Here is a 26,857-nt window from a genome sequence, read left to right on the forward strand (position 1 = left end):
GGGGTAGAGATACAATGTTTTCATCATTTTAGGGATTGATGGGTGTTTTAAAATTTTAGACATTTAAATATATTTTAGTTAATTTAGGGGTGTGAATGAAAAATATGAAACATAATTTTTTTGTAAATTTATGTAAAAAAATTATAATAAATTTGGGCCTTTTCTGCCTTTTTGGGGACCTTTAAACCGGTTTAGATAAAAAATTATAAACTTTTTTAAGCCCAATGATATTTTTATAAATCTATTTAAAAAAATCTTAAAATAATTTTAGACCCCCTTTTCGAAACCTTTTTTTGGGGGCCCTACCCCTTGGCCCGGCCTTGTCTCCCGCAGATAAAATATCATCTTTTAAAGATTTCCAATCAACATAAGCAGAAAAAGAAGAAACACAGGTATCATCAACTGAATCTGAATAAACGCTCATATATTGATAGGGGTAAAAATTAACAAACAAGTCTTCTCTGAGGTCATGATTTCAATTACAGCAAATGAAACAGATATATTCCAACAACAGAATTCAATGGGGATTTTAGAAGCTTTTCAACAGCAAATACCTATCTTCTATAATAAAAATTAAAACGTTCTTCTAAATTGTCAAAAACTAAGTAGGGTCCCAAGCTCATTTGAAAGATCAAGGAGATATTACAAAAACCAGGCACATAGACCGACCATATAGTGTGCCTTCAAATATATATTCCACTTAAAAATCTGCATTTTCTCAACCACATAGTGGCCCCTTTTGGTGCGTAAGCCATCAAACAAAAGAGACTGAAAAGCATATACATAAACGTATCTGTGTTAATGGGTTGAAGAGGCACCTGTGTTGCCCAATCCCATCTTCTGTCCCAACGATGCAAGCTGATCAACAAACTCCGCTCCTGTGAGAATCTCTGTTGTTCCATATATAACATGCTTAATAGGCTGCTGACGCTTTGCAAGCTCTTGCAAGCTGCCATACTCCATATAGTTACCACCACCAATCATGAAAACAATAGCTTCTTTAAAAGGTCCCTTTAGTTGGCTGCTACCAGAGCCTGTCTTAGGAGCACGAGGATCAAACATGAGGTACGGATCAATTTCTGGATTTGGTTTCCCCTCCATCAAAGCTTCCACAGTCCTTGTCAATGCTAGCTGCCTGTCACTAGATAATAGATTCTTCACACCAGCCGTCACAGCACTGATTGACTGCCCATATAGTTTCTCTGCCCAATCAACAATGTTATTTCTACTTGCGGAATTTGCTGATGCCATTGAGACATTCAATGATTTCATCTTCTTCACATATTGAAATGCACTACTATCAACCTCAGCCTCCCTAAGTGCTGCTTCCACAGCCTCTACTTCTGACGGATTAATAGTTTCTGAAGAAATTAGATACAAAATTGCAAACCGCAATTTATCCATCTTATTGCCTTTTCCTTTAAGTACAGCTAGCAGTTCACTTCGATCTATGCCTCCTCTGACCAGCATGTCATTTTCCTTTTTTGCATAAGAATCAAGAGACCTCTCCTTGATCTCACCCAATAATACAGTTGCAATGTTTGTGTGTTTATCAATCACCTGCTTCCTCTCCGTCAATTCAGGCAGCGAGTTCACTGCATTCATCAAGTGCTTTGTGTTTCCAATTAAGTCAGTCCCATCGAACTCAGCACCACCAGTTCCCCCCGTTCTCTTATTCACTTCATCAACATCCTTCTTATACTTTGTCAGTTGAGTCTCAATCTCCACTGCCACTTCAGGAAATTCCAACCACCCATTTGCCACCCAAAATGGATCTGAACTGTCTAACTCAAACGACTTCATCCCACCCTTTTCACCCTGCACACTCAATCTGTTAAGCTTCAAACCCCAGTACATCATGTACGAGTGGCCTGTATCGAAAATCATGTTGTATCCCAACTGAAAGCTCAAAATTCCTGTCAAAAAGACACAAAATCGGATGCTGAAATGAGCTCACAAAATTCCCACCTTCAGAAAATAAATTGTTCTTAGACAACAAATGATCCCTCAATTTCTGATCCAATGCAGAAGCAACCATCTCTGCCGGCCCACCATGTGGACACCTTATGATCGGCACCACCCCTACAGTAGCCAACACACAAAACAACCCACCAACAATCTTCTCAATAATCTCCTCGATTTCTCTATCCCCAGCTTTTGGATCATTCAACTGAACATAACTACTCTTCTGAGCCAATGAAAACAAATTATCCTCTAAAGTCACAAACTCCAAATACTGATCATGGACCTTTGAGATCCTCTGAATCGAATCCGAATTCAATGTCCTAGATGCCAAATCTTCAAGCAGTGCACGAGGTATTGAGGACGAAAAATTCAGGTGGAAACTATCATAAAGTGAAGCCGAAGAATCAGCTATAATTCTTTGTATATTCTGTTGATTTGCTTGAACAAAATATACAGCAGGCACATCATGAACAGGCTTACGATCTTTATCAATCAGAAAATAAAGGGTCACCCCATGTTTGCGAAGATCCTTAACATGGATCAACGGTGACAAAACCTATCATAGATCAAGATCTTATAAACCTCTACATTTGCCGTCCCAGTCGCATTCACAGGCTGATTCAGATTCAACATTCTAGTAATACATTCTGCACAGAAAAAAATATCAACTACCAGATCAGATAAAATAACATTTTCCTCAAACAAAAAACCAAACATGGGTTTTAATTAAACAACTAAACTTCTAGTATATCATATTGAAAGTTCCAATTCTGCATTAAAAGATTATAAACACCGAAGGAATTCTGGTAAAAGTCCGTGCACAATAATCTTAATTAACATATCAGATTCAAAGACATTTCAATTAAATTAGCCAACCAACAACAATAACATAGATCACAGAAACACAACATAAAACAACTAAGCTTCTTGTATTTCATACTGAAACTTCCAATTCCGCATTAAAATTAACCATAAAAAAAGGATTCTCGTTAAATAATAAAAAAGAAAAAAAAACAAATGGTGTTCATATTAATTCTGTTTTATACGCGCTAAGTTTATCGATCAATTAAGAGATCTAAAGAGAAAGAGAAAGTTACCAGTTTGTTTTTGGCGAAGATTGAGAGCCATGGGAGCTTGAAATCTGAATTTGAGTGAAGTTTTCTTTATTCAGTTTTTGGTGAGAGCAGATGCAGAGACTTGAAAGGGGCAAAAATGGTGGAGATGTTAAAATTGTTTTCGTGCGGTGCGTTTCGTACAATTTTTGTTTTTTATTTTTCATTTTAAACCAGAGTGACACGTCATCAACTGATTTCCACCGTCTGAAATGTCTAAGCTGAACAATCAGAATTTTTTGTTTTCGATTTAATTTTGTGTTTTCAGTTTATGGGAAAATAAATTAAGGACGTGTTTGGTTTGGTTAAAAAAAATTAAAAACGGACAGAAACCAAATAAAATAATTAAAATTATCGCTAATAATACAATTTTTGTAAAAATTAAATCTCGAAAATATCCTCCTATATTAACTAAACAGAACCCAAATAAAATACAAAACACAAAAATATTTTTAAAAAAATAAATAAAGACAACATATTTTTTATCCAAACGCAGCCTTAATGTCACTGATTACAAGTAACGCAGAGGGAGCACAAGAAAAGAAGAAGCTAAAAGCGGTAGTAAACATGGCAACGACACCGTTGTTTCGGAACAAGTACTGGGTTCTAAGGCACGGCAAAAGCATTCCAAACGAGAAAGGACTTGTAGTTTCTTCATTGGCTCGTCTCTCCACCTTGTTTAATCAAATCACGTGCTAATCATATGCGCATTTGCCACTTGAAAGTGTTTTCTTATGCAGAAAGGGAGAGATTTTCTGACCATCTAATTTGGGAAAAAATGCCACTTGAAAGCGTTTTCTGGAGTTATTGATCCAATTCCAACCAATTTGCAACAACAAACAACACAAAAATATGCCCTAAACTCAAGCTTAAATTCGGCTAAACACAAATAGAGGCAATGTCACACTTACTTGCAATTTTAGGTTAAGACAAGAATGAACACTTCAAGCATAAAGGAATTCTCCACCAACTTGAATCGATTCACCACCAAATCTCCTTGTCAAGACTTGGATAAAGAAATCTCAATAAGAACACAAAGTTCTCTCAATGGTTAAACCAAATTTTTGATATTTCATGAACTAACTTTTACTAGGAGAATAGTTGCCTTTATATAGGCAATTACAAGGTTAAAAGAGTAATCAACAAATACAATACAAGAAAATAAAAATTAATAAATATTACACAAAAATTACAAGCCTTCAATTCAGAAAATAAGGCCATACCCATTTAATGCAAAATGGTCATGAATCCCTATGGTTCATGTCTTTAACCACCCCATTAGTTGAAAAAACTCACTTTATTAGCCCAAAACTTGATCAATGAGCCTAATCAAGTCTACTAATAAGGGTGTAAGAGATTGGACCTTGAAGATCTTACAAATGGATCCAATAAGGGTTCAAGTGGACTTTCCCCTTTGGAATGAGAATTGAGCCGAATGGGTTCACTTCAACACTTGGGCTTCTCTCTTGGTGGACTTGAGCTTCCTTTGTTGGGCTTGGACTTGGAATGGTTTGGGCCGAAGTGCTTGGGCTCTCTCTCCCCTTGGAACTTGCTTGGGCCGAATCTCCTCCAATGCTTTCCACACTCCACAATCCAAGTGTTTTAGGACTTGGAATGAAAGGAATGAAACTCTTTGATTCAACCGAATTAGCAAGTGTTTTAGGACTTGTAATTCCTTGTCCACTCATGTTTACAAGTGTTTTAAGACCTGTAAACGTATCAGTTATCTTCTGGGAGTTATTAATGGTGTTTAATGACGATAGGAAAATGGAACCCGTCCTGAGTATCTATTGGCATCAGAAGGTGTCAATCAAGCTCAATTGGCTGGAGAATTACTCCTGAAGGTAATTACATTTGATGCATCCCATGCCATAAATTGATGTTATTTTGCCTCGATGAATTGCCTACAAGTTTCCTTTAATTGAAGATGTTCTTTCAGACCAAGGTTATCTTGTAAATTACTGTTTGGAATTTGGAATCTAGGGGTGGGATAATCCGGTTAACCGAACCGGTTTATCCAAATCGAAAACCAAACCGGTTTTTCGGTTTAGAGAAAATCCAAACCAAAAATCGGACTGGTTTCGGTTAAAAACCGAATGTAAACCGAATCGAATTTTCGGTTCGGTTACCGGTTAACCGGTTTTCAAAATTACCTTTAATTCTTAAAATTCTTCAATGTTTCATTTAAGTCCCTAAATTCATATATTTATTATTTTATATATAATAATCTTTTTGCTTTTATATTTAGGGTAAAAACCGGTTTGAAAATTTTTTCAAACTGAAAACCAAACCGGTTTGTAAAAAAACCTAATTTTTGGTTCGGTTATCGGTTCGGTTCAGTTTTTAGATTATTTATCCTACCCTTATTGGAATCGATATCTGTTTGAAGTAAGTATTGAATGCAGAAGGGAGATTGTTTAGTTGTTAAGTTTAAAACTGGACCTGGCTTGGGGGGTAATTAGTAATAGCTTAAGTGGAGGATGTGTTCAATAGATCATGAGGACTTATTGAAGTACGCGTAAACTGGCCCGAACAGCCGATTACTTAAAAAAAAAAAAAAGGCCCTTTTTTAAGGCTAAATTAAGACACCTTACTTGATTAATAATTTATTTATTTATTTTGATAACCGGGGTTTAATCCTCGAGAGCTACTGAACAACTTATTGAACAATGAATCAAGTAAGTTATAAATGTGATAAGTAGTCATTATACTCGAACACAAGACCTTTGGGTAACTCACCCAGATGGCTAAGGTCTTGTCATACAGTCCCAAGCCCAATGGTTTTGATTAATAATTTTTTGAGTAATAAAGATTGGCTCACAACTCAATCATACGAACTTTCTCTTACAATTCCAATGTGACAGCTCGCAAATGAGTCTCGTTTGCTCGTTACGAGTCCTACCTACCCAATTGCTAAAGTTTGTGATATTAAATTATAAGTATAGTATTACCCTTTCTTAAGACATGGCATAATACACCAATTCAAGGTAAATAGCATGGGTGCGTTTGACTTATTGTTTTTATCCATATTCTCAATCCTATTCTTCAAATGTTGTTTAGCACGTTATTCCCAAAATATTAGTCTATTTTTTTAAGTATTTTTAGACCCCACAAGTTTATTAATTTCATTAAATACCCCCAAAAAAAAGTTTAAAAACTAACAAAAACACCCCCACCCACCAATACTTGCCAGATTTCGGCAACCAACGCCGATGGTAGCTAGAATCTGTCACAACAGTCACACGACCACCGAAAATGGCCAGTAATGGCCAGATCTGGCATTTTCTGGCCAGATCTGGCAGTCAACGACGACCATATCTTTGGCCATCGCTGACGGCCAAAGATGGCCTTTTTCGACCGTCGAAGGCCACATCCGGCCTTAGATCTGGTCTTTTCCAACCAGATCCATGGTGGATATGGCCGGAAAATGCCATATCGATCGAATACCCGCTAGATCCAACCAGTATGTGTGGTTATCCAATTTTTCGGCGGCGGTGGTGGCCGAAATCTGGTACTGCAGGTGGTAGGGGTGTTTTTATCATTTTACAATATTTTAATATATTAGGGTGTTTATTAAATTACCAAACCTTGATGGCTTTTTCATAAATTTTTAAATTTTATATTGTAATACTCTCCTATCCAACTATCAAATACTATCCCCAAAATCCTACCCAAAATAATAAACCAAACGCACCCATTGCTGTTTTATTTATCTCGTTTTCTTCTTCTTTTTCAACGTATTCCCTTCTATTTCTGACCATCCAAGATGGAAGAGAATCAGTTCCCTGTCTCTTCCACAATCAAAAGAACAAGGGGAATATTGGCATCTACTTCACCCACCCCAATACTCTGATAATCTCTGATAATTTATCACCACTTGACCAGAACAAAAATGCTTAACATGCAGCAATCAATAAGCAAAAATTGGATGTAGTTGATTGCCATTCAGCATGATCTTTTCATTTAAAAGCCGAAATCAAATACTGCAACAGCAGGAATGAAATATAATGTACATTTTTTTATTCCCCAGCTGAATATGATCTTTTCATTGAAAAGCCGAAATCAAATACTGCAACAGCAGGAATGAAATATAATGTACATTTTTTTATTCCTCAGCTGAATGAAGTATATATATATATATATATCCTCATCATCAGAAGAACATGTAAAATGTAATAATAATAAGTTTTGAGTTTGAATCTGCGACTCTTTAAATGGGTTTAAAAGACACTATAACCATTCTTAGGTACTAAGGTAAACAAAGACACTAAATAGCTAATAAAACTTAATGCCTAAACTACAGGACACGACCATCCGTTTACCGACTTGTGAAGACTTGATCAACACTTGATTTCCTTCAACCCGTACGCCAAGTACAGAAAAGTTGGATCGGTTGCACCTTCTTTGTAGTATGCAAACACCACGCCGCCATCATCGTGCATGCTCTCACCCACGAAACTGCAATGAGAACTCAACTAGATAAGATATTCGATATTCTACGACGAAATATACCTTTAGATTTTATCATGTGAGAAGTTAAGCATCATGTGACAACTATTGCTCCTATAAGACAGTATCAATATGAAGAACAAGGGGCAGGGCATACAATTGAAGGTCACTGAGCTTAGATAGCAGGAACTTGGTTGCCGATTCGATATGCTTCTTAAACAACTCTTGCTTCTCTGCCTCCAATTTTGGTGTCAGCAATTTAATGTACCTCTTCATGAAGGTGACAAATTGCTTCTTGTCGTAAGCAGGTTGCTCCTGTGAATCACAAAACTCAACTATTTAGAACACCTATACAAGTGAAACCTCAGCAGTAAATCATCCAAAGCAATTCAATTCACCCACCTGAAGCCTGAAAGTATCAACAATGTCGACAACCTTGATAGCTTGGTCATCAACACCTTCATCTTCGCCGCCATCTTCTGCAGAAGGGTTGGCCCCAATGTCTACATCAACTGCTCCTTGAAAAACCCACTGCCAAGACGTTAATCATATGAAAATGTTAAGGGACAATCATCGTCGAGTTTTCAAGAGTTCAGTAAATCTAAATTCTAGTCAAAACATCAAAAAACTAACTAAGACATCAATATCAAGAGACAATCAAAATAGGAAATTGTTCATGATACAATATCAAAGAAGATTGAGATTAAGAACTAACTTTTCCTTCTACTTCCCAAAGCATTCCATTCTCAATTTCCTTGTATGGGAATGAATCTGAGAGAAGTTCATCACCTGAAAGTTGATCAACCCCAACAAAGTTTAGCAACAAAAACACAAAAACAAAAACAAAACAACGTCAAACTCACCAATCAAAACTACAATCTTCTCAATCATAAAAATCAAGTAATACCCTTAACTCAAAATTTAATCCTCAGCCCAACAGAAAACATCAGAAAATATATTTAAAAAAAAAAAANATTATAAAATAAGAAATCAAAACATTAATTCTTATAATTACACATCTATTAAATTATAATCTTCTCATAATAATAAATTTAATTAGTTCTAATATTATGACATAGAGAGGGTATATACTCTCTATTATGGGTATTTTGAATTTTTTAATGTTCCAATCAAAGATTGATATCTAGCTACGAGCTTTGATTTTGCATTTGTTAAGTTAGTGACTAGTCATCAACTTCTCATTCACACGTTAAAAAGTTTGATACCAAAGATGGATTATAAATACACAATAGTTATTAGTTGACCCACATGTAAGAATAAAAATAAATCAATTTTTAAATATTTATAGCTTATTAGATGAACATATTGAAGTAATTTAATTGAATATATAAATAAAAAAATTGAAATTTTTTCTATTTACATATATAATCTAGGACGAGGAATACTTATGTTAAAATGTTTGAAGATTTTTCGAGGTGCAAAAAAAAATTACAATAAATTTTTGGAAATATTAGTGAGAATTGTAGTGTATATGAAAGTTAAGACTATCTATCAATGAGTAGTTTAGATTAGGGGTGTTCAAAAGAACCGGTTGGAACCGGAACCGGAATCGGTGGGTACCCTGGGTTTAGTTCCGGTTCCTACCCAGAACCAGTCGTCAATGGATAAGTTCCGGTTCCAAATTTTTGGAACCGTTACTGTGCGGTTCCGGTTCCGGTTCCTATAGTTAGGAACCAGGAACAAGGAACCGAGACTAATATAAAATAAAATTAAAGATTAGGGGAATTAATATAAACTTTTGTAGAAAAAATAATGTGAATACATTTATATTTATATTTCATAACATTTAAAGTAAGTTGGTTTGACTTTTGAGAATCTACCTTTACAAAATAATGGAGTTTGTAATTTTGAATTTATAATTTGTAATTTTATTTTTGTTAACAAGTGCCAGGTGGGGGGGTATTTGTAAGTTTTTAAAGTTTTTTTGCCATTTTAAAAACTTTTGGGGGGTCATGTAATTTTACAGGGTACCTAGAACCGGAACCGGAACCGTTGTTACAGGTTCTGGTTCTGGGTACCTAGGAACCGGAACCGTCGGTTCCGGTTCTGGTTCTAAATTTCAAGGAACTGTCGGTTCCGGTTCCGGTTCCGGTTCCAGCAAAAAGTGTAGGGTACCCAGAACCGAACACCCCTAGTTTAGATGGTTAGGGCTAAATAGAAAGATAATGTGGATAAACACAAAGTCTTATTTTTCAATTTGAGTATCTAGGGTTTAAATGGGGAGTTGTGATGGTAGATTCCTATGCTAGACTCTTATGAGGATAATCTCTTAATGATTGCACCAAAATCTATAAATAATTAAGTTGACCAAGGATCCTAAGTCTAAAGAATCAGATTGGGTTCAATTAGAAGCAATGGAAACCCATTTTTCAAGTGGGCTACTATAAAAAGATAAAGCAAGAAAATGAATAATGGTTAGCTTAGTTTTACAAGTGGCTAAGAATATCCATTGCGTAGAGACGTATTCCATTAAGAGTAATACTATACTCACTAATTTTTCTTATAAATGCCATATGTCAGCTCACAATTAGTCATCTCGCATGGGGTTTGCCTGTTCAATAATGAGTCCCGCCTGACCAAGTCAATTGCAAGTTGACTCATGGGGTTAGTGAGAGGTGTTAGTGAGGCTAGTATTATCCTTCCATTAAATATCTTGGTGAGACTAGAAGAACTTATTCTACTATTTTGACCTTGAGACCACTATTTTTTTACTACCCATATATTTGTTGGAAAATAATACAGTCACCGAAAGTAGCGCACCGAATTCATTCACTGAATGATATGGCGAAATCCTGACCGTTGATTAATTATGAATTAATATTAATCAACGGTCAGAATTACGTTACGTCATTCGGTGCATGAGTTCGGTTCACTACTTTCGGTGACTGTAGCATTACTCATATTTGTTTTCAATAAGAATGACCCATATGGCTAGCTAGCACATGAAAATTCAATATGTTTTTATTGGACTCAATTTGCTTACAGCATGATTTGGCTCTCAAAAACTTACCAAGTTGTAATATGAATGTAATGATAGGTTAAAAGCATAGAGTATTATATCAATATTGATTTTTCAACACCCCTAAATTGATAAAGATGAATAGTTTATAATTAATTTGTACATTAAAAATTTCACGATATTTGCACATTAATTACACATAAAATATAACCTCTTTATATAGATACTTTATATAGGAATAACTTCTATGTAGTCATAAAAAATTCTGATTCCCACTTAGACCAGTTTTAAATAAGAACAAATTTCACATTGTAATAAGTTATAATTTTTTTAGGTTCTGTCTTAAGAAACTTGTCTCTACATAGTAATAACTATATGTATGTTACAAAAAAATATATGTTATATGTTATATTAAATGCTTAAGACGAAATAAAATATTTATCTAAAGTTGTTTTGGACAATGTTTGATGCTTTAGAGTTATTACTACATTTTTTATCTTGTGGGTACGTAATAAGTTGTTAGCATGGACACGTTTTTGTTTAAGTCAAAATATTTCTAGCTTCTCAAACATATTTAGAGCTTCTTAGTATGAAACTTTTGGTAATTCCGTACTATCATTCTCAGGATTATATTCTTCCTCTTCTTGTCGAATTTGATCACTTAATTTTGCAGTGACTTTTTTATATCAATTTCTGTACTATCCTAATGCTACTAAAACAATGAACTGAAAATGCTAATACTATTAAAACATGAATTGAAATCTTAATACTACTTAAACATGAATTAAAATCATAATACTACTAAAACATGAATTATAAAATAAGAAATCCAAACAGTCTTCTCTGGGTCATGATTTCAATTACAGCAAATGAAACAGATAATTCCAACAACAGAATTCAATGGGATTTTAGAAGCTTTTCAACAGCAATACCTATCTCCTATAATAAAAGTTAAAACGTTCTTCTAAATTGTCAAAAATAAGTAGGGTCCCAAGCTCATTGAAAGATCAAGGAGATATTACAAAACCAGGCACATAGACCGACCATATAGTTGGCCTTCAAATATATATTCCACTCAAAAATCTGCATTTTCTCAACCACTAGTGGCCCCTTTTGGTGCGTAAGCCATCAAACAAAAGACTCTGAAAAGCATATACATAACGTATCTGTGTTACCAGGTTGAAGAGGCACCTGTGTTGCCCAATCCCATCTTCTGACCCAACGATGCAAGCTGATCAACAAACTCACTCCTGTGAGAATCTCTGTTGTTCCATATATAACATGCTAATACTGCTGACGCTTGGCAAGCTCTTGCAAGCTGCCATACTCCATATAGTTACCACCACCAATCATGAAAACAATACTTCTTTAAAAGGTCCCTTCAGGTGGCTGCTACCAGAGCCTGACTTAGGAGCACGAGGATCAACATGAGGTACGGATCAATTTCTGGATTTGGTTCCCCTCCATCAAAGCTTCCACAGTCCTTGTCAATGCTAGCTGCCTGTCAGTAGACAATAGATTCTTCACACCAGCCGTCACAGCACTGATTGACTGCCCATGTAGTTTCTCTGCCCAATCAACAATGTTATTTCTACTCGCGGAATTCATCTTCTTCACATACTGAATGCACTACTATCAACCTCAGACTCCCTAAGTGCTGCTTCCACAGCCTCTACTTCTGACGATTAATAGTTTCTGAAGAAATTAGATACAAAATTGCAAACCGCAATTTACCATCTTACTGCCTTTTCCTTTAAGTACAGCTAGCAGTTTCACTTCGATCTATGCCTCCTCTGACCAGCATGTCATTTTCCTTTTTGCATAAGAATCAAGAGACCTCTCCTTGATCTCACCCAATAATACAGTTGCAATGTTTGTGTGTTTATCAATCAACTGCTTCCTCTCCGTCAGTTCAGGCAGCAAGTTCACTGCATTCATCAAGTGCTTTGTGTTTCCAATTAAGTCAGTCCCATCGAACTCAGCACCACCAGTTTCCCCCCGTTCTCTTTTTCACTTCATCAACATCCTTCTTATACTTAGTCAGTTGAGTCTCAATCTCCACTGCCACTTCAGGAAATTCCAACCACCCATTTGCCACCCAAAATGGATCTGAACTGTCTAACTCAAACAACTTCATCCCACCCTTTTCCACCCTGCACACTCAATCTGTTAAGCTTCAAACCCCAGTACATCATGTACAGTGGCCTGTATCGAAAATCATGTTGTATCCCAACTGAAAGCTCAAAATTCCTGTCAAAAGACACAAAATCGGATGCTGAATGAGCTCACAAAATTCCACCTTCAAACATAAATTGTTCTTAGACACAAATGATCCCTCAATTTCTGATCCAATGCAGAACACCCATCTCTGCCGGCCACCATGTGACACCTTATGATCGGCACCACCCCTACAGTAGCCAACACACAAACAACCCCCACCATCTCCTCAATATCTCCTTGATTTCTCTATCCCCAGCTTTTGGATCATTCAACTGAACATAACTACTCTTCTACCCAATAAACAAATGATCCTCTAAAGTCACAAACTCCAAATACTGATCATGACCTTTGAGATCCTCTGAATCGAATCCGAATTCAATGTCCTAGATGCCAAATCTTCAAGCAGTGCCGAGGTATTGAGGACGAAAAATTCAGGTAGAAACTATCATAAGTGAAGCCGAAGAATCAGCTATAATTCTTTGTATATTCTGTTGATTTGTTTAACAAAATATACAGCAGGCACATCATGAACAGGCTTACGACCTTTATCAATCAAAATAAAGGTCACCCCATGTTTGCGAAGATCCTTAACAGGATCACCGGTGACAAAACCTATCTAGATCAAGATCTTATAAACCTCTACATTTGCCGTCCCTCGCATTCACAGGTTGATTCAGATTCAACATTCTAGTAATACATTCTGCACAGAAAAAAATATCAACTACCAGATCAGATAAAATACATTTTCCTCAAATAAAAAACCAAACATAGGTTTTAATTAAACGACTAAACTTCTAGTATATCATATTGAAAGTTCCAATTCTGCATTAAAAGATTATAACACCGAAGGAATTCTGGTAAAAGTCGTGCACAATAATCTTAATTACATATCAGATTCAAAGACATTTCAATTAAATGCCAACCAACAACAATAACATAGATCACAGAAAACAACATAAAACAACTAAGCTCTTCTATATTCATACTGAAATTCCAATTCCGCATTAAAATTAACCATAAAAAAAGGATTCTCGTTAAATAATAAAAAAAAAAAAAAACAAATGGTGTTCATATTAATTCTGTTTATACGCGCTAAGTTTATCGATCAATAAGAGATCTAAAGAAAGAGAAAGTTACCGTTTTTTTTGGCGAAGATTGAAGCCATGGGAGCTTGAAATCTGAATTTGAGTGAAGTTTTCTTTATTCAGTTTTTGGTGAGAGTAGATGCAGAGACTTGAAAGTAAGGGCAAATGGTGGAGAGTGTAAAATTGTTTTCGTGCGGTGCGTTTCGTACAATTTTTGTTTTTTATTTTTCATTTTAACCAGAGTACACGTCACAACTGATTTCCACCGTCTGAAATGTCTAAGCTGAACATCAGAATTTTTTGTTTTCGATTTATTTTTGTGTTTTCATTTTATGGGAAAATAAATTAAGGACTGTGTTTGGTTTGGTTAAAAAAAATTAAAACGGACAGAAACCAATAAATAATTAAAATTATTGCTATAATGTTTACATTTTTCGTAAAAATTAAATCTCGAAAATATCCTCCTATATTAACTAAACAGAACCCAAATAAAATACAAAACACAAAAATATTTTTAAAAATAAATAAAGACAAACATATTTTTTATCCAAACGCAGCCTTAATGTCACTGATTACAATAACGCAGAGGGAGCACAAGAAAAGAAGAAGCTAAAAGCGGTAGTAAACATGGCAACGACACCGTTTTCTTCGGAACCAAGCACTGGGTTCTAAGCGCCGGCAAAAGCATTCCAAACAGAAAGGACTTATAGTTTCTTCATTGGCTCGTCTCTCCACCTTGTTTAATCAAATCACGTGCTAATCATATGCGCATTTGCCACTTGAAAGTGTTTTCTTATGCAGAAAGGAGAGATTTTCTGACCATCTAATTTGGGAAAAATGCCACTTGAAAGCGTTTTCTGGAGTTATTGATCCAATTCCACACCATTTTGCAACAACAAACACACAAATATGCCCTAAACTCAGCTTAATTCGGCTAAACACAAATAGAGGCAATGTCACACTTACTTGCAATTTTAGTTAAGACAAGAATGAACACTTCAAGCATAAAGGAATTCTCCACCACTTGAATCGATTCACCACCAAATCTCCTTGTCAAGACTTGGAAAAGAAATCTCAATAAGAAACACAAAGTTCTCTAATGGTTAAACCAAATTTTTGATATTTCATGAACTAACTTTTACTAGGATAGTTGCCTTTATATAGGCAATTACAAGGTTAAAGAGTAATCAACAAATACAATACAAGAAATAAAAATTATAATATTTACACAAAATATACAAGCCTTCAATTCAGAAAATAAGGCCATACCCTTTAATGCAAAATGGTCATGAATCCCTATGGTTCATGTCTTTAACCACCCCATTAGTTAAAAAACTCACTTATTAGCCCAAACTTGATCAATGAGCCTATCAATTCTACTAATAAGGGTGTAAAGATTGGACCTTGAAGATCTTACAAATGGATCCAATAAGGGTTCAGTGGACTTTCCCCTTTGGAATGAAATTGAGCCGAATGGTTCACTTCAACTTGGGCTTCTCTCTTGGTGGACTTGAGCTTCCTTTGTTGGGCTTGGACTTGGAATGGTTTGGGCCGAATTGCTTGGCTCTCTCTCCCCTTGGAACTTGCTTGGGCCGAATCTCCTCCATGTTTTCCACACTCCACAATCCAAGTGTTTTAGGACTTGGAATGAAACTCTTTGATTCAACCGATTAGCAAGTGTTTTAGGACTTGTATTCCTTGTCCACTCATGTTTACAAGTGTTTTAAGACCTGTAACGTATCAGTTATCTTCTGGGAGTTATTAATGGTGTTTAATGACGATAGGAAAATGGAACCCGTCCTGAGTATCTATTGGCATCAGAAGTGTCAATCAAGCTCAATTGGCTGGAGAATTACTCCTGAAGGTAATTACATTTGATGCATCCCATGCCATAAATTGATGTTATTTTGCCTCGATGAATTGCCTACAAGTTTTCCTTTAATTGAAGATGTTCTTTCAACCAAGGTTATCTTGTATACGGTTTGGAATTTGAATCTAGGGGTGGGATAATCCGGTTAACCGACCGGTTTATCCAAATCGAAAACCAAACCGGTTTTTCGTTTAGAGAAAATCCAAACCAAAAACGGACTGGTTTCGGTTAAAAACCGAATGTAAACCGAATCGAATTTTCGGTTCGGTTACCGGTTAACCGGTTTTCAAAATTCCTTTAATTCTTAAAATTCTTCAATGTTTCATTTAAGTCCCTAATTCATATATTTATTATTTTTATATATAAATCTTTTTGCTTTTATATTTAGGGTAAAAACCGGTTTGAAATTTTTTCAAACTGAAAACCAAACCGGTTTGTAAAAAAACCTATTTTTGGTTCGGTTATCGGTTCGGTTCAGTTTTTAGATTATTATCCTACCCTTATTGGAATCGATATCTGTTTGAAGTAAGTATTGAATGCAGAAGGGAGATGGTTTAGTTGTTAAGTTTAAAACTGGACCTGGCTTGGGGGGTAATTAGTAATAGCTTAAGTGGAGATGTGTTCAATAGATCATGAGGACTTATTGAAGTACGCGTAACTGCCCGAACAGCCGATCCTTAAAAAAAAAAAGCCCTTTTTTAAGGCTAAATTAAGACACCTTACTTGATTAATATTATTTTATTATTTTTATACCGGGGTTTAATCCTCGAGAGCTACTGAACAACTTATTGAACAATAATCAGTATTTATAATGTGTATAATAGTCATTATACTCGAACACAAGACCTTTGGGTAACTCACCAGATGGCTAAGGTCTTGTCATACAGTCCCAAGCCCATGGTTTTGATTAATAATTTTTGAGTAATAAAGATTGGTCACCAACTCAATCATACGAACTTTCTCTTACAATTCCAATGTGACAGCTCGCAAATGAGTCTCGTTTGCTCGTTACGATGTCCTACCTACCCAATTGCTAAAGTTTGTGTATTATTATAAGTATAGTATTACCCTTTCTTAAGACATGGCATAATACACCCAATTCAAGGTAAATAGCATGGGTCGTTTGACTTATGTTTTTATCCATATTCTCAATCCTATTCTCAAATTTTTTTAGCACGTTTATTCCCAAAATATAGTCTATTTTTTTAAGTATTTTTAGACCCCACAAGTTTATTAATTTCATTAAACCCCCAAAAAAAGTTTAAACTAAAAAAAACACCCCCCACCCACCAATACTTGCCAGATTTCGCAACCAACCGATGGTAGCTAGAATCTGTCACAACAGTCACACACCACCGAAAATGGCCAGTAATGGCCAGATCTGGCATTTCTGGCCAGATCTGGCATTCAAGCGACGACCATATCTTTGGCCATCGCTGACGGCCAAAGATGGCCTTTTTCGACCGTCGAAGGCCACATCCGGCCTTAGATCTGGTCTTTTCCAACCAATCCATGGTGGATATGGCCGAAAATCCCATATCGATCGATACCCGCTAGATCCAACCAGTATGTGTGGTTATCCAATTTTTCGGGCGCGTGGTGGCCGAAATCTGGTACTGCAGGTGGTAGGGTTGTTTTACATTTTACAATATTTAATATATTAGGGTGTTTATTAAATTACCAACCTTGATGGCTTTTTCATAAATTTAAATTTTATATTGTAATACTCTCCTATCCAACTATCAATACTATCCCCAAAATCCTACCCAAAATAATAAACCAAACGCACCCATCTGTTTTATTTCTCGTTTTCTTCTTCTTTTTCAACGTATTCCCTTCTATTTCTGACCACCAAGATGAAAGAACAGTTCCCTGTCTCTCCAATCAAAAGAACAAGGGAATATTGGCATCTACTCACCCACCCCATACTTATAATCTCTGTATATATTCACCACTTGACCGAACAAAAATGCTTAACATGCAGCAATCAATAAGCAAAAATTGGATGTAGTTGATTGCCATTCAGCATGATCTTTTCATTTAAAGCCGAAATCAAATACTGCAACACCAGGAAATAAATATAATGTACATTTTTTTATTCCTCAGCTGAATGAAGTATATATATATCCTCATCATCAAAGAACATGTAAATGTAATAATAATAAGTTTTGGTTTGAATCTGCGACTCTTTAATGGGTTTAAAACACTATAACCATTCTTAGGTACTAAGGTAAAAAACCTAAAATGCTAATAAAACTTAATGCCTAAACTACAGGACACGACCATCCTTTTACCGACTTGTGAAGACTTGATCAACACTTGATTTCCTTCAACCCGTACGCCAAGTACAGAAAAGTTGATCGGTTGCACCTTCTTTGTAGTATGCAAACACCACGCCCGCATCATCGTGCATGCTCTCACCCACGAAACTGCAATGAGAACTCAACTAGATAAGATATTCGATATTCTACACGAAATATACCTTTAGATTTTATCATGTGAGAATTAAGCATCATGTGACAACTATTGCTCCTATAAGACAGTATCAAATTGAAGAACAGGCAGGGCATACAATTGAAGGTCACTGAGCTTAGATAGCAGGAACTTGGTTGCCGATTCGATATGCTTCTTAAACAACTCTTGCTCTCTGCCTCCAATTTTGGTGTCAGCAATTTAATGTACCTCTTCATGAAGGTGACAATTGCTTCTTGTCGTAGCAGGTTGCTCCTGTGAACACAAAACTCAACTATTTAGAACACCTATACAAGTGAAACCTCAGCAGTAAATCATCCAAAGCAATTCAATTCACCTACCTGAAGCCTGAACTATCAACAATGTCGACAACCTTGATAGCTTGGTCATCAACACCTTCATCTTCGCCGCCATCTTCTGCAGAAGGGTTGGCCCCAATGTCTACATCAACTGCTCCTTGAAAAACCCACTGCCAAGACATTAATCATATGAAAAGTTTAGGGACAATCATCGTCGAGTTTTCAAGAGTTCTAAATCTAAATTCTAGTCAAAACATCAAAAACTAACTAAGACATCAATATCAAGAGACAATCAAAATAGGAAATTGTTCATGATACAATATCAAAGAAATTGAGATTAAGAACTAACTTTTCCTCTACTTCCCAAGCATTCCATTCTCAGTTTCCTTGTATGGGAATGAATCTGAGAGAAGTTCATCACCTGAAAGTTGATCAACCCCAACAAAGTTTAGCAACAAAAACACAAAAACAAAAACAAACAACGTCAACCTCACCAATCAAAACTACAATATTCTCAATCATAAAAATCAAGCAATACCCTTAACTAAAAATTTAATTCTCAGCCCAACAGAAAACATCAGAAAATATTAAAAAAAAAAAATAGTTCACAATTATGTAAAAAAATTAAATAAACAAACACCTTTTTCATCCTATTATGTAAAGATAATAAATTTATCCCAAAAAAAAAAAAAAAAATCTTGCATGAGAATTACAGATCAAATAAACATTCAATACTAACATACCATTATTATATGTTTCTCATACCATAAAAATCATCAAAAAGGTACTTTGAGAAAGTGATTTTTACCTGTGAGAAGATCCTGGTAAACTACATCTTTAGTTAAGAGTGATAATTTGATTAAGTTTGTGAGTTAAATTTTGATTCAGAAAGAAATAAGAGAAATTGAGAGCGTCTTGAGTGTCTTTCGCTGGCAGAGGCGGTGAGTACTTATAGTGAAGAGTGTTATACGTGGGGCCAAAGATTGTAACCATGAAATTACGAATTTGGCCTTGCATTTATGTTAAAATTCCAATATTGCTTGTGTATTGAGTTTTGGCCACACAATAGTTATTAGTTGACCACATGTAAGAATAAAAATAAATCAATTTTTAAATATTTATAGCTTATTAATGAACATATTGAAGTAATTTAATTGAATATATAAATAAAAAAATTGAAATTGAGAAAAGCTAAGGTCCATCTAAACCTCTTCCAGAGTCTTGGGAGTGAAAATGAAGATTCAAGATGGAAGTGTTGGGGCTGTGATGAACCAGCAGAGGAGCTTGGAGAGGATGGTGATTGGTGATGAGGAATTTGAGGTTCTGCTGTGTCATGCTTTCAAGCGAGTTCAATGGTTAAAATTTATGTAAAACGGAAAAGTTCCTTAACTTGAATGAAAGTGGGACTCTCTTGCCGACTAAGAACATTTGTGAGTTATTTTCGGAGTCCTTTAATAATATAAGCCATATTAAAAAATTATTTTAAATTTATTTTTTTTTTTGTGTTTTGAGATGCAAAATTACTAATTAAATTTTTATATTAAGTTTAAAAACCAAATTTTTTTTAATTCATAATATAAACAAATTACCTCATCTTTCTTATAAGGGCGAGAGGTAGATGGTGACCAGCGGGCTACAAGGATTAGGTAAGTGAGGGGTTTTAGAGAGGGGACTGAGGGGACGAAGATGGTAGTATCGGGAAAAGTCAATGACAGCGAATAGGTGCCAAAAATGGCTATCACATGCAATGAAGAATGAAAATGAGTTGTGAAAATCAGCAAAAATCGACCAAATTGGGGGTTATCAAGGCTGAGAAAACATTTGGAAAATGTTTAAGTGAAAAATCTTATCGATTTTGGTGAGAAAATTGACCGATAGCAACACTACGACAGTGTAAAGGGGTGGAGATGCAATGTTTTCATCATTTTAGCAATTGAATGGGTGTTTTGAAATTTTAGACATTTAAATAACTATTTTAGTTAATCTAAGGGTGTGAATGAAAAATATAAAACATAGTTTTTTTGATAAATTTATGTAAAAAAATTATAATAAATTTGGGTCTTTCCTGTTTTTTTGGGGCCCTTTAAACCGGTTTGGATAAAAAATGATAAATTTTTTTAGCTCCAATGTTATTTATGTAAATCTATTTAAAAAAAAAATCTTAAAATAATTTTAGACCCAAAAGCTTCTTTTTTGGGGGGGGGGCCCGAGGCAGATGCCATCTACCCACCCCTCGGGGCGGCCTTCTCTCACACAGATAAAATATCATTTTTTAAAGATTTCCAATCAACATAAGCAGAAAAAGAAGAAACACAGGTATTATCAACTGAATCTGAATAAACACTCATATATTGATAGGGGAAAAATTAACAAACAAGTCTTCTCTGAGGTCATGATTTCAATACAGCAAATGAAACAGATATATTCAACAAACGAATTCAATGGGGATTTTAGAAGCTTTTCAACAGCAAATAACTATCTTCTAAATAAAAAAATTAAAACAGTCAAAAAACTAAGTAGGGTCCCAAGCTCATTTGAAAGATCAAGGAGATATTACAAAAAACAGGCACATAGACCGACCATATAGTGTGCCTTCAAATATATATTCCACTTAAAAATCTGCATTTTCTCAACCAAATAGTGGCCCCTTTTGATGCGTAAGCCATAACAAAAAGAGACTGAAAAGCATATACTAAAACGTATCTGTGTTAATGGGTTGAAGAGGCACCTGTGTTGCCCAATCCCATTTCTGGCCCAACGATGCAAGCTGATCAACAAACTCCGCTCCTGTGAGAATCTCTGTTGTTCCATATATAAAATGCTTAATAGGCTGCTGACGCTTTGCAAGCTCTTGCAAGCTGCCATACTCCATATAGTTACCACCACCAATCATGAAAACAATAGCTTCTTTAAAAGGTCCCTTTAGATGGCTGCTACCAGAGCCTGGCTTAGGAGCACGAGGATCAAACATGAGGTACGGATCAATTTCTGGATTTGGTTTCCCCTCCATCAAAGCTTCCACAGTCCTTGTCAATGCAGCTGCCTGTCACTAGATAATAGATTCTTCACACCAGCCGTCACAGCACTGATTGACTGCCATAATAGTTTCTCTGCCCAATCAACAATGTTATTTCTACTTGCGGAATTTGCTGATGCCATTGAGACATTCAATGATTTCATCTTCTACATATTGAAATGCACTACTATCAACCTCAGCCTCCCTAAGTGCTGCTTCCACAGCCTCTACTTCTGACGGATTAATAGTTTCTGAAGAAATTAGATACAAAATTGCAACCCCAATTTATCCATCTTATGCCTTTTCCTTTAAGTACAGCTAGCAGTTCACTTCGATCTATGCTCCTCTGACCAGCATGTCATTTTCTTTTTTGCATAAGAATCAGAGACCTCTCCTTGATCTCACCAATAATACAGTTGCAATGTTTGTGTGTTTTCAATCACCTGCTTCCTCTCCGTCAATTCAGGCAGCGAGTTCACTGCATTCATCAAGTGCTTTGTGTTTCCAATTAAGTCAGTCCCATCGAACTCAGCACCACCAGTCCCCAGTTCTCTTATTCACTTCATCAACATCCTTTTATACTTGGTCAGTGAGTCTCAATCTCACTGCCACTTCAGGAAATTCCAACCACCCATTTGCACACCAAAATGGATCTGAACTGTCTAACTCAAACGACTTCATCCCACCCTTTCACCCTGCACACTCAATCGTTAAGCTTCAACCCAGTACATCATGTACAAGGGGCCTGATCGAAAATCATGTTGTATCCCAGCTGAAAGCTCAAAATTCCTGTCAAAAAGACACAAAATCGGACGCTGAAATGAGCTCACAAAATTCCCACCTTCAGAAATAAATTGTTCTTAGACAACAAATGATCCCTCAATTTTGACAATGCAGAAGCAACCATCTCTGCCGGCCCACCACGTGGACACCTTATGATCGGCACCACCCCTAGAGTAGCCAACACACAAAACAACCCACCAACAATTCTCATAATCTCCTCGATTTCTCTATCCCCAGCTTGGATCATTCAACTGAACTAACTACTCTTCTGAGCCAATGAAAACAAATTATCCTCTAAAGTCACAAACTCCAATACTGATCATGGACCTTGAGATCCTCTGAATCGAATCCGAATTCAATGTCCCAGATGCCAAATCTTCAAGCAGTGCCGAGGTATTGAGGACGAAAATCAGGTGGAAACTATCTAAAGTGAAGCGAAGAATCAGCTATAATTTTTGTATATTCTGTTGATTTGCTTGAACAAAATATACAGCAGGCACATCATGAACAGGCTTACGATCTTTATCAATCAGAAAATAAAGGGTCACCCCATGTTTGCGAAGATCCTTAACATGGATCAACGGTGACAAAATGTTTTGACAAAACCTATCATAGATCAAGATCTTATAAAACTCTTCATTTGCCGTCCCAGTCGCATTACAGGCTGATTCAGATTCAACATTCTAGTATACATTCTGCACAGAAAAAAATATCAACTACCAGATCAGATAAAATAACATTTTCCTAAACAAAAAACCCAACATGGGTTTTAATTAAACAACTAAACTTCTAGTATATCATATTGAAAGTTCCAATTCTGCATTAAAAGATTAAAACACCGAAGGAATTCTGGTAAAAGTCCGTGCACAATAATCTTAATTAACATATCAGATTCAAAGACATTTCAATTAAATTAGCCAACCAACAATAATAACATGATAACAGAAACACAACATAAAACAACAAGCTTCTTGTATTTCATAATGAAACTTCCAATCCGCATTAAAATTAACCATAAAAAAGGATTCTCGTTAAATAATAAAAAAGAAAAAAAAAAACAAGTGGGGTTCATATTAATTCTGTTTTATACGCGCTAAGGTTATCGATCAATAAGAGATCTAAAGAGAAAGAGAAAGTTACCAGTTTGTTTTGGCGAAGATTGAGAGCCATGGGAGTTGAAATCTGAATTTGAGTGAAGTTTTCTTTATTCAGTTTTTGGTGAGTGCAGATGCAGAGACTTGAAAGGGGCAAAAATGGTGGAGATGTTAAAATTGTTTTCGTGCGGTGTGTTTCGTTCAATTTTTGTTTTTTATTTTTCATTTTAAACTAGAGTGACACGTCATCAATTATTTCCACCGTCTGAAGGTCTGAGCTGACCAATCAGAATTTTTGTTTTCGATTAATTTTGTGTTTTCAGTTTATGGGAAAATTAATTAAGGACGTGTTTGGTTGGTAAAAAAAATTTAAAAACTGACAGAAACCAAATAAAATAATTAAAATTATCGCTAATAATACAATTTTTGTAAAAATTAAATCTCGAAAATATCCCTCTATATAACTAAACAGAAACCAAATAAAATAAAACACAAAAATATTTTAAAAATAAAAATAAAGAAAACATATTTTTGATCCAAAAGCAGCTCAATATCACTGATTAGTGATTACAAGTAACGCAGAGAGAGCACAAGAGAAGAAGAAGAAGAAGCTGAAAGCGGGGAGTAAACATGGCAACGACACCGTTTTTCGGAATAAGTACTGGGTTCTAAGGCACGGCAAAAGCATTCCAAACGAGAAAGGACTTGTAGTTCTCATTGGTTCGTCTCTCCACCATGTTTAATCAAATCACGTGTAATCATATGCGCATTGAGTGCTACACATTTGTTACACTTAACATAGTTACTGTCTGTTTTTATCTTAATCAGTTACTGTCTTTTGGACTGTACGAGGAAATGAATGAATAATCACCAGTTTAGTTAAAACCGTTTTTTCAGATTGTACTGTTTGTGTCATGCTTGAGTGATACTAGAAGTGGGGTTGCTAGTGTGATTTGAATGCCAAATCCCATCGATAATTTTGAAATGGTTTTTTTTTTTTTTTTTTTGTGGTATAAATTTCCATGTATAAAGGGGTAAAAGTGCTTTTTGCAATTGCAATTGAAAGGGTTTTAATGGAAGTAAATTATCATCTTTGAAATTATAATTGTTTGTTAACAGTTCAGTTTTTATATATTGTTCTTTTAGATGATAGTGTCTTGTATCCTTTCATGGCTTGTGTGATGATACTAATATTCATTTGAGTGGGAATTCTTGTTAGTTGTGTGCTTTTGAGGGTTTTTTTAAAGTTTCTTTCAGTTTAAATTCCATTTTTATGTTCCTCGTATGCATAAAGGGAGAGATTTTTGAACATCTATTTTGGCAAAAAAGCCTTGAAAGTGTTTTCTGGAGAAGGGAATGTCGTCTATGAAAGTAAATTTGTTTGTTATCTTCTGGGAGTTATAATGGTGATTAAGGATGATAGGAAAATGGAACGCGTCTGAGTATCAATTGGCATCAGAAGGTGTCAATCAAGCTCAATTGGCTGGAGAATTATTCCTGAAGGTAATTACATTGATGCATCCCATGCCATAAATTGATGTTATTTGCCTCGATGAATTGTCTACAAGTTTCCTTTAATTGAAGATGTTCTTTTCAGACCACGTATCTGTAAATTACTGTTTGGAATTTGGAATCGATATCTGTTTGAAGCAAGTATTGAATGCAGAAGGGAGATTGTTTAGTTGTTAAGTTTAAAATTGGACCTAGTGTTGTCTGCTTGGGGGATAATTAGTAATAGCTTAAGTGGATGATATACATATGATGAACCAACTTTGCAAGAAAAAGCTGCTTTAACTGTCTGTAGGTACTTTTAGATGAATATGAAGAAGAATAGCTTCCAGCTGGCTCCATTGGTCAGTTTTGTTGCCCAATGCCGACTGTCCTATTTTCACATCACTCTGTACTGAATAATGTATCTTTCATTAATATGAAAAAGGAAAAGTTTAATTATTTACTTCATATATAGACTAATTGTTTCACATTTGCAGGAATTGAATGAAAATAACATACCACTAGAAAATGTCCGCATATGCTATTCTCCATTTTCCAGGACAACTCACACGGCTAAAGTTGTGGCATCTGTTTTGAATATCCCATTTGAAGGTCCTCAATGTAAGGTGAGCTCTTTTACCCTCAGAAAGATCTATCTTTGTGAGATAGTTGGATTATATGTTGCATTGAAATGCAAGAGAAGAAAAATCACTTGGTACTTAATATATGAATGGCTAAAGATGAGCAATTGTAATAGACACAATGTGAAGCGAAAAGATATCTCATGTCAGATTTGACCTGATTAAATTATCAAATAACAAAGTCAAGGCATTCTCATGATGGCGACAAATTGAGTAGGTTTATTTTCTTCCTTCTGTGTCCTGTTTTCCATTGCACCGATCATAAACTGAATACTGCTGAATAGGTGATTGAAGATCTCCGGGAACGTTTCTTTGGTCCTACATTTGAACTTATGTCACATGATAAAGTAAGTGTCTAATGGAATTTAAATTTGATTTCCTATACAAGTGCTATGTCTTTTCTGCTGCATAAATTGTAACAATGGTATTCAAGAATGTGATGTGAAGCTAGAATTTTTACATAGGTTATATCTATTATATTAAAACATGTGCTTAAGTATTTGATGAATTAGCATTTGAAAGTTTCTTTATTTCTTCTTCCCTTTTATGAACAGTATGCAGAGATATGGGCTCTTGATGAGAAAGATCCATTTATGAGACCAGAAGGCGGAGAAAGTGTCAATGATGTGGCTTCTAGACTTGCAAGTGCTATGGTGTCGATTGAATCAGAATTTCAAGGGTAACTAATCCATGTTTGTTTGGACTATGAATAGATGATCTGGGAATTTTTGTGATTTTAAACGTTTGTATAGTCATGTTTTGATGCTCAAATATCGATAATCAAGCAAGTCAATAAACATCCTGATAATGTCATCTCCAGCATTCTGTTTATAAGCCAGTTTATGTGAGGTAGACTAGAACACATGGATGGCTGAGTCCTGATAACTGCATTGCGTTTCAAATTGCACATCAACTCAAAAGTAATAGCAAGAGTTTCCCATCTGGATTCTCTAAAAAATTTAAATAAAATATTTGAAATAATATTTTCTTTTTATTTCTTAACTGAAATTTGTTTTTACTTTATGTTTTTCCTGCAGGTGCTCAATTTTGGTTGTCAGCCACGGTGATCCCCTGCAAATCTTGCAGACACTACTGAATGCAGCTAAGGAGATCACAGGACCGAATGTCAATGGCTTGGACTCAAGAATTCAAGCTGTCCGAGTCCCTAAAATCTTGTCACAGCATAGAAAATGTTCTTTGCTCACTGGAGAACTCCGGGCAGTTGTATAGTGTGCTCTTTGCAGTGTCTTTCAGGAACGTAAAACCATTGCTTAGGTCACGGAATTATAATAATTGGCATTTCATGGCTTAGAATGAAATTCAGTCTAACATTCATTCAATAGAATAAGATAGGTAGCCTGAACAAGATTAGAACGAATG

At 35.5% G+C, this 26,857-nt stretch overlaps 4 protein-coding genes across 4 annotated transcripts; 1 reads left to right on the plus strand and 3 right to left on the minus strand.

Moving 5' to 3' along the window:
• Positions 1–397: 397 nt before the first annotated feature.
• On the minus strand, positions 398–3,228 carry LOC116108356 (SEC1 family transport protein SLY1). Its single transcript, XM_031394604.1, is given in 4 exon segments — positions 398–1,848; positions 1,850–2,514; positions 2,517–2,612; positions 3,063–3,228. Coding segments are annotated over 4 exon segments (1,842 nt in total). The 5' UTR covers positions 3,094–3,228; the 3' UTR covers positions 398–798.
• On the plus strand, positions 3,153–26,855 carry LOC116108326. The gene is made up of 7 exons (XM_031394574.1): positions 3,153–3,208; positions 3,604–3,737; positions 24,769–24,848; positions 25,334–25,462; positions 25,762–25,824; positions 26,032–26,156; positions 26,515–26,855. Exons 1-7 carry the CDS (start codon positions 3,153–3,155, stop codon positions 26,705–26,707), a joined length of 780 nt encoding a protein of 259 aa, XP_031250434.1. The 3' UTR covers positions 26,708–26,855.
• Positions 7,230–19,361, minus strand: LOC116108357 (translationally-controlled tumor protein homolog). The gene is made up of 5 exons (XM_031394605.1): positions 19,261–19,361; positions 8,242–8,315; positions 7,929–8,057; positions 7,684–7,841; positions 7,230–7,535 (listed from the first exon to the last, which is right to left on the minus strand). Exons 2-5 carry the CDS (start codon positions 8,263–8,265, stop codon positions 7,418–7,420), a joined length of 429 nt encoding a protein of 142 aa, XP_031250465.1. The 5' UTR covers positions 8,266–8,315; positions 19,261–19,361; the 3' UTR covers positions 7,230–7,417.
• On the minus strand, positions 11,616–12,444 carry LOC116108350 (SEC1 family transport protein SLY1). The gene is given in 8 exon segments (XM_031394598.1): positions 11,616–11,754; positions 11,757–11,870; positions 11,873–11,935; positions 11,938–11,964; positions 11,967–12,114; positions 12,147–12,190; positions 12,193–12,243; positions 12,360–12,444. Coding segments are annotated over 8 exon segments (609 nt in total). The 3' UTR covers positions 11,616–11,677.
• Positions 26,856–26,857: the final 2 nt, after the last annotated feature.

This window comes from Pistacia vera, unplaced genomic scaffold (genome assembly GCF_008641045.1).
Source record: "Pistacia vera cultivar Batoury unplaced genomic scaffold, PisVer_v2 Contig562, whole genome shotgun sequence".
In the NCBI taxonomy this organism is placed as follows: domain Eukaryota; kingdom Viridiplantae; phylum Streptophyta; class Magnoliopsida; order Sapindales; family Anacardiaceae; genus Pistacia; species Pistacia vera.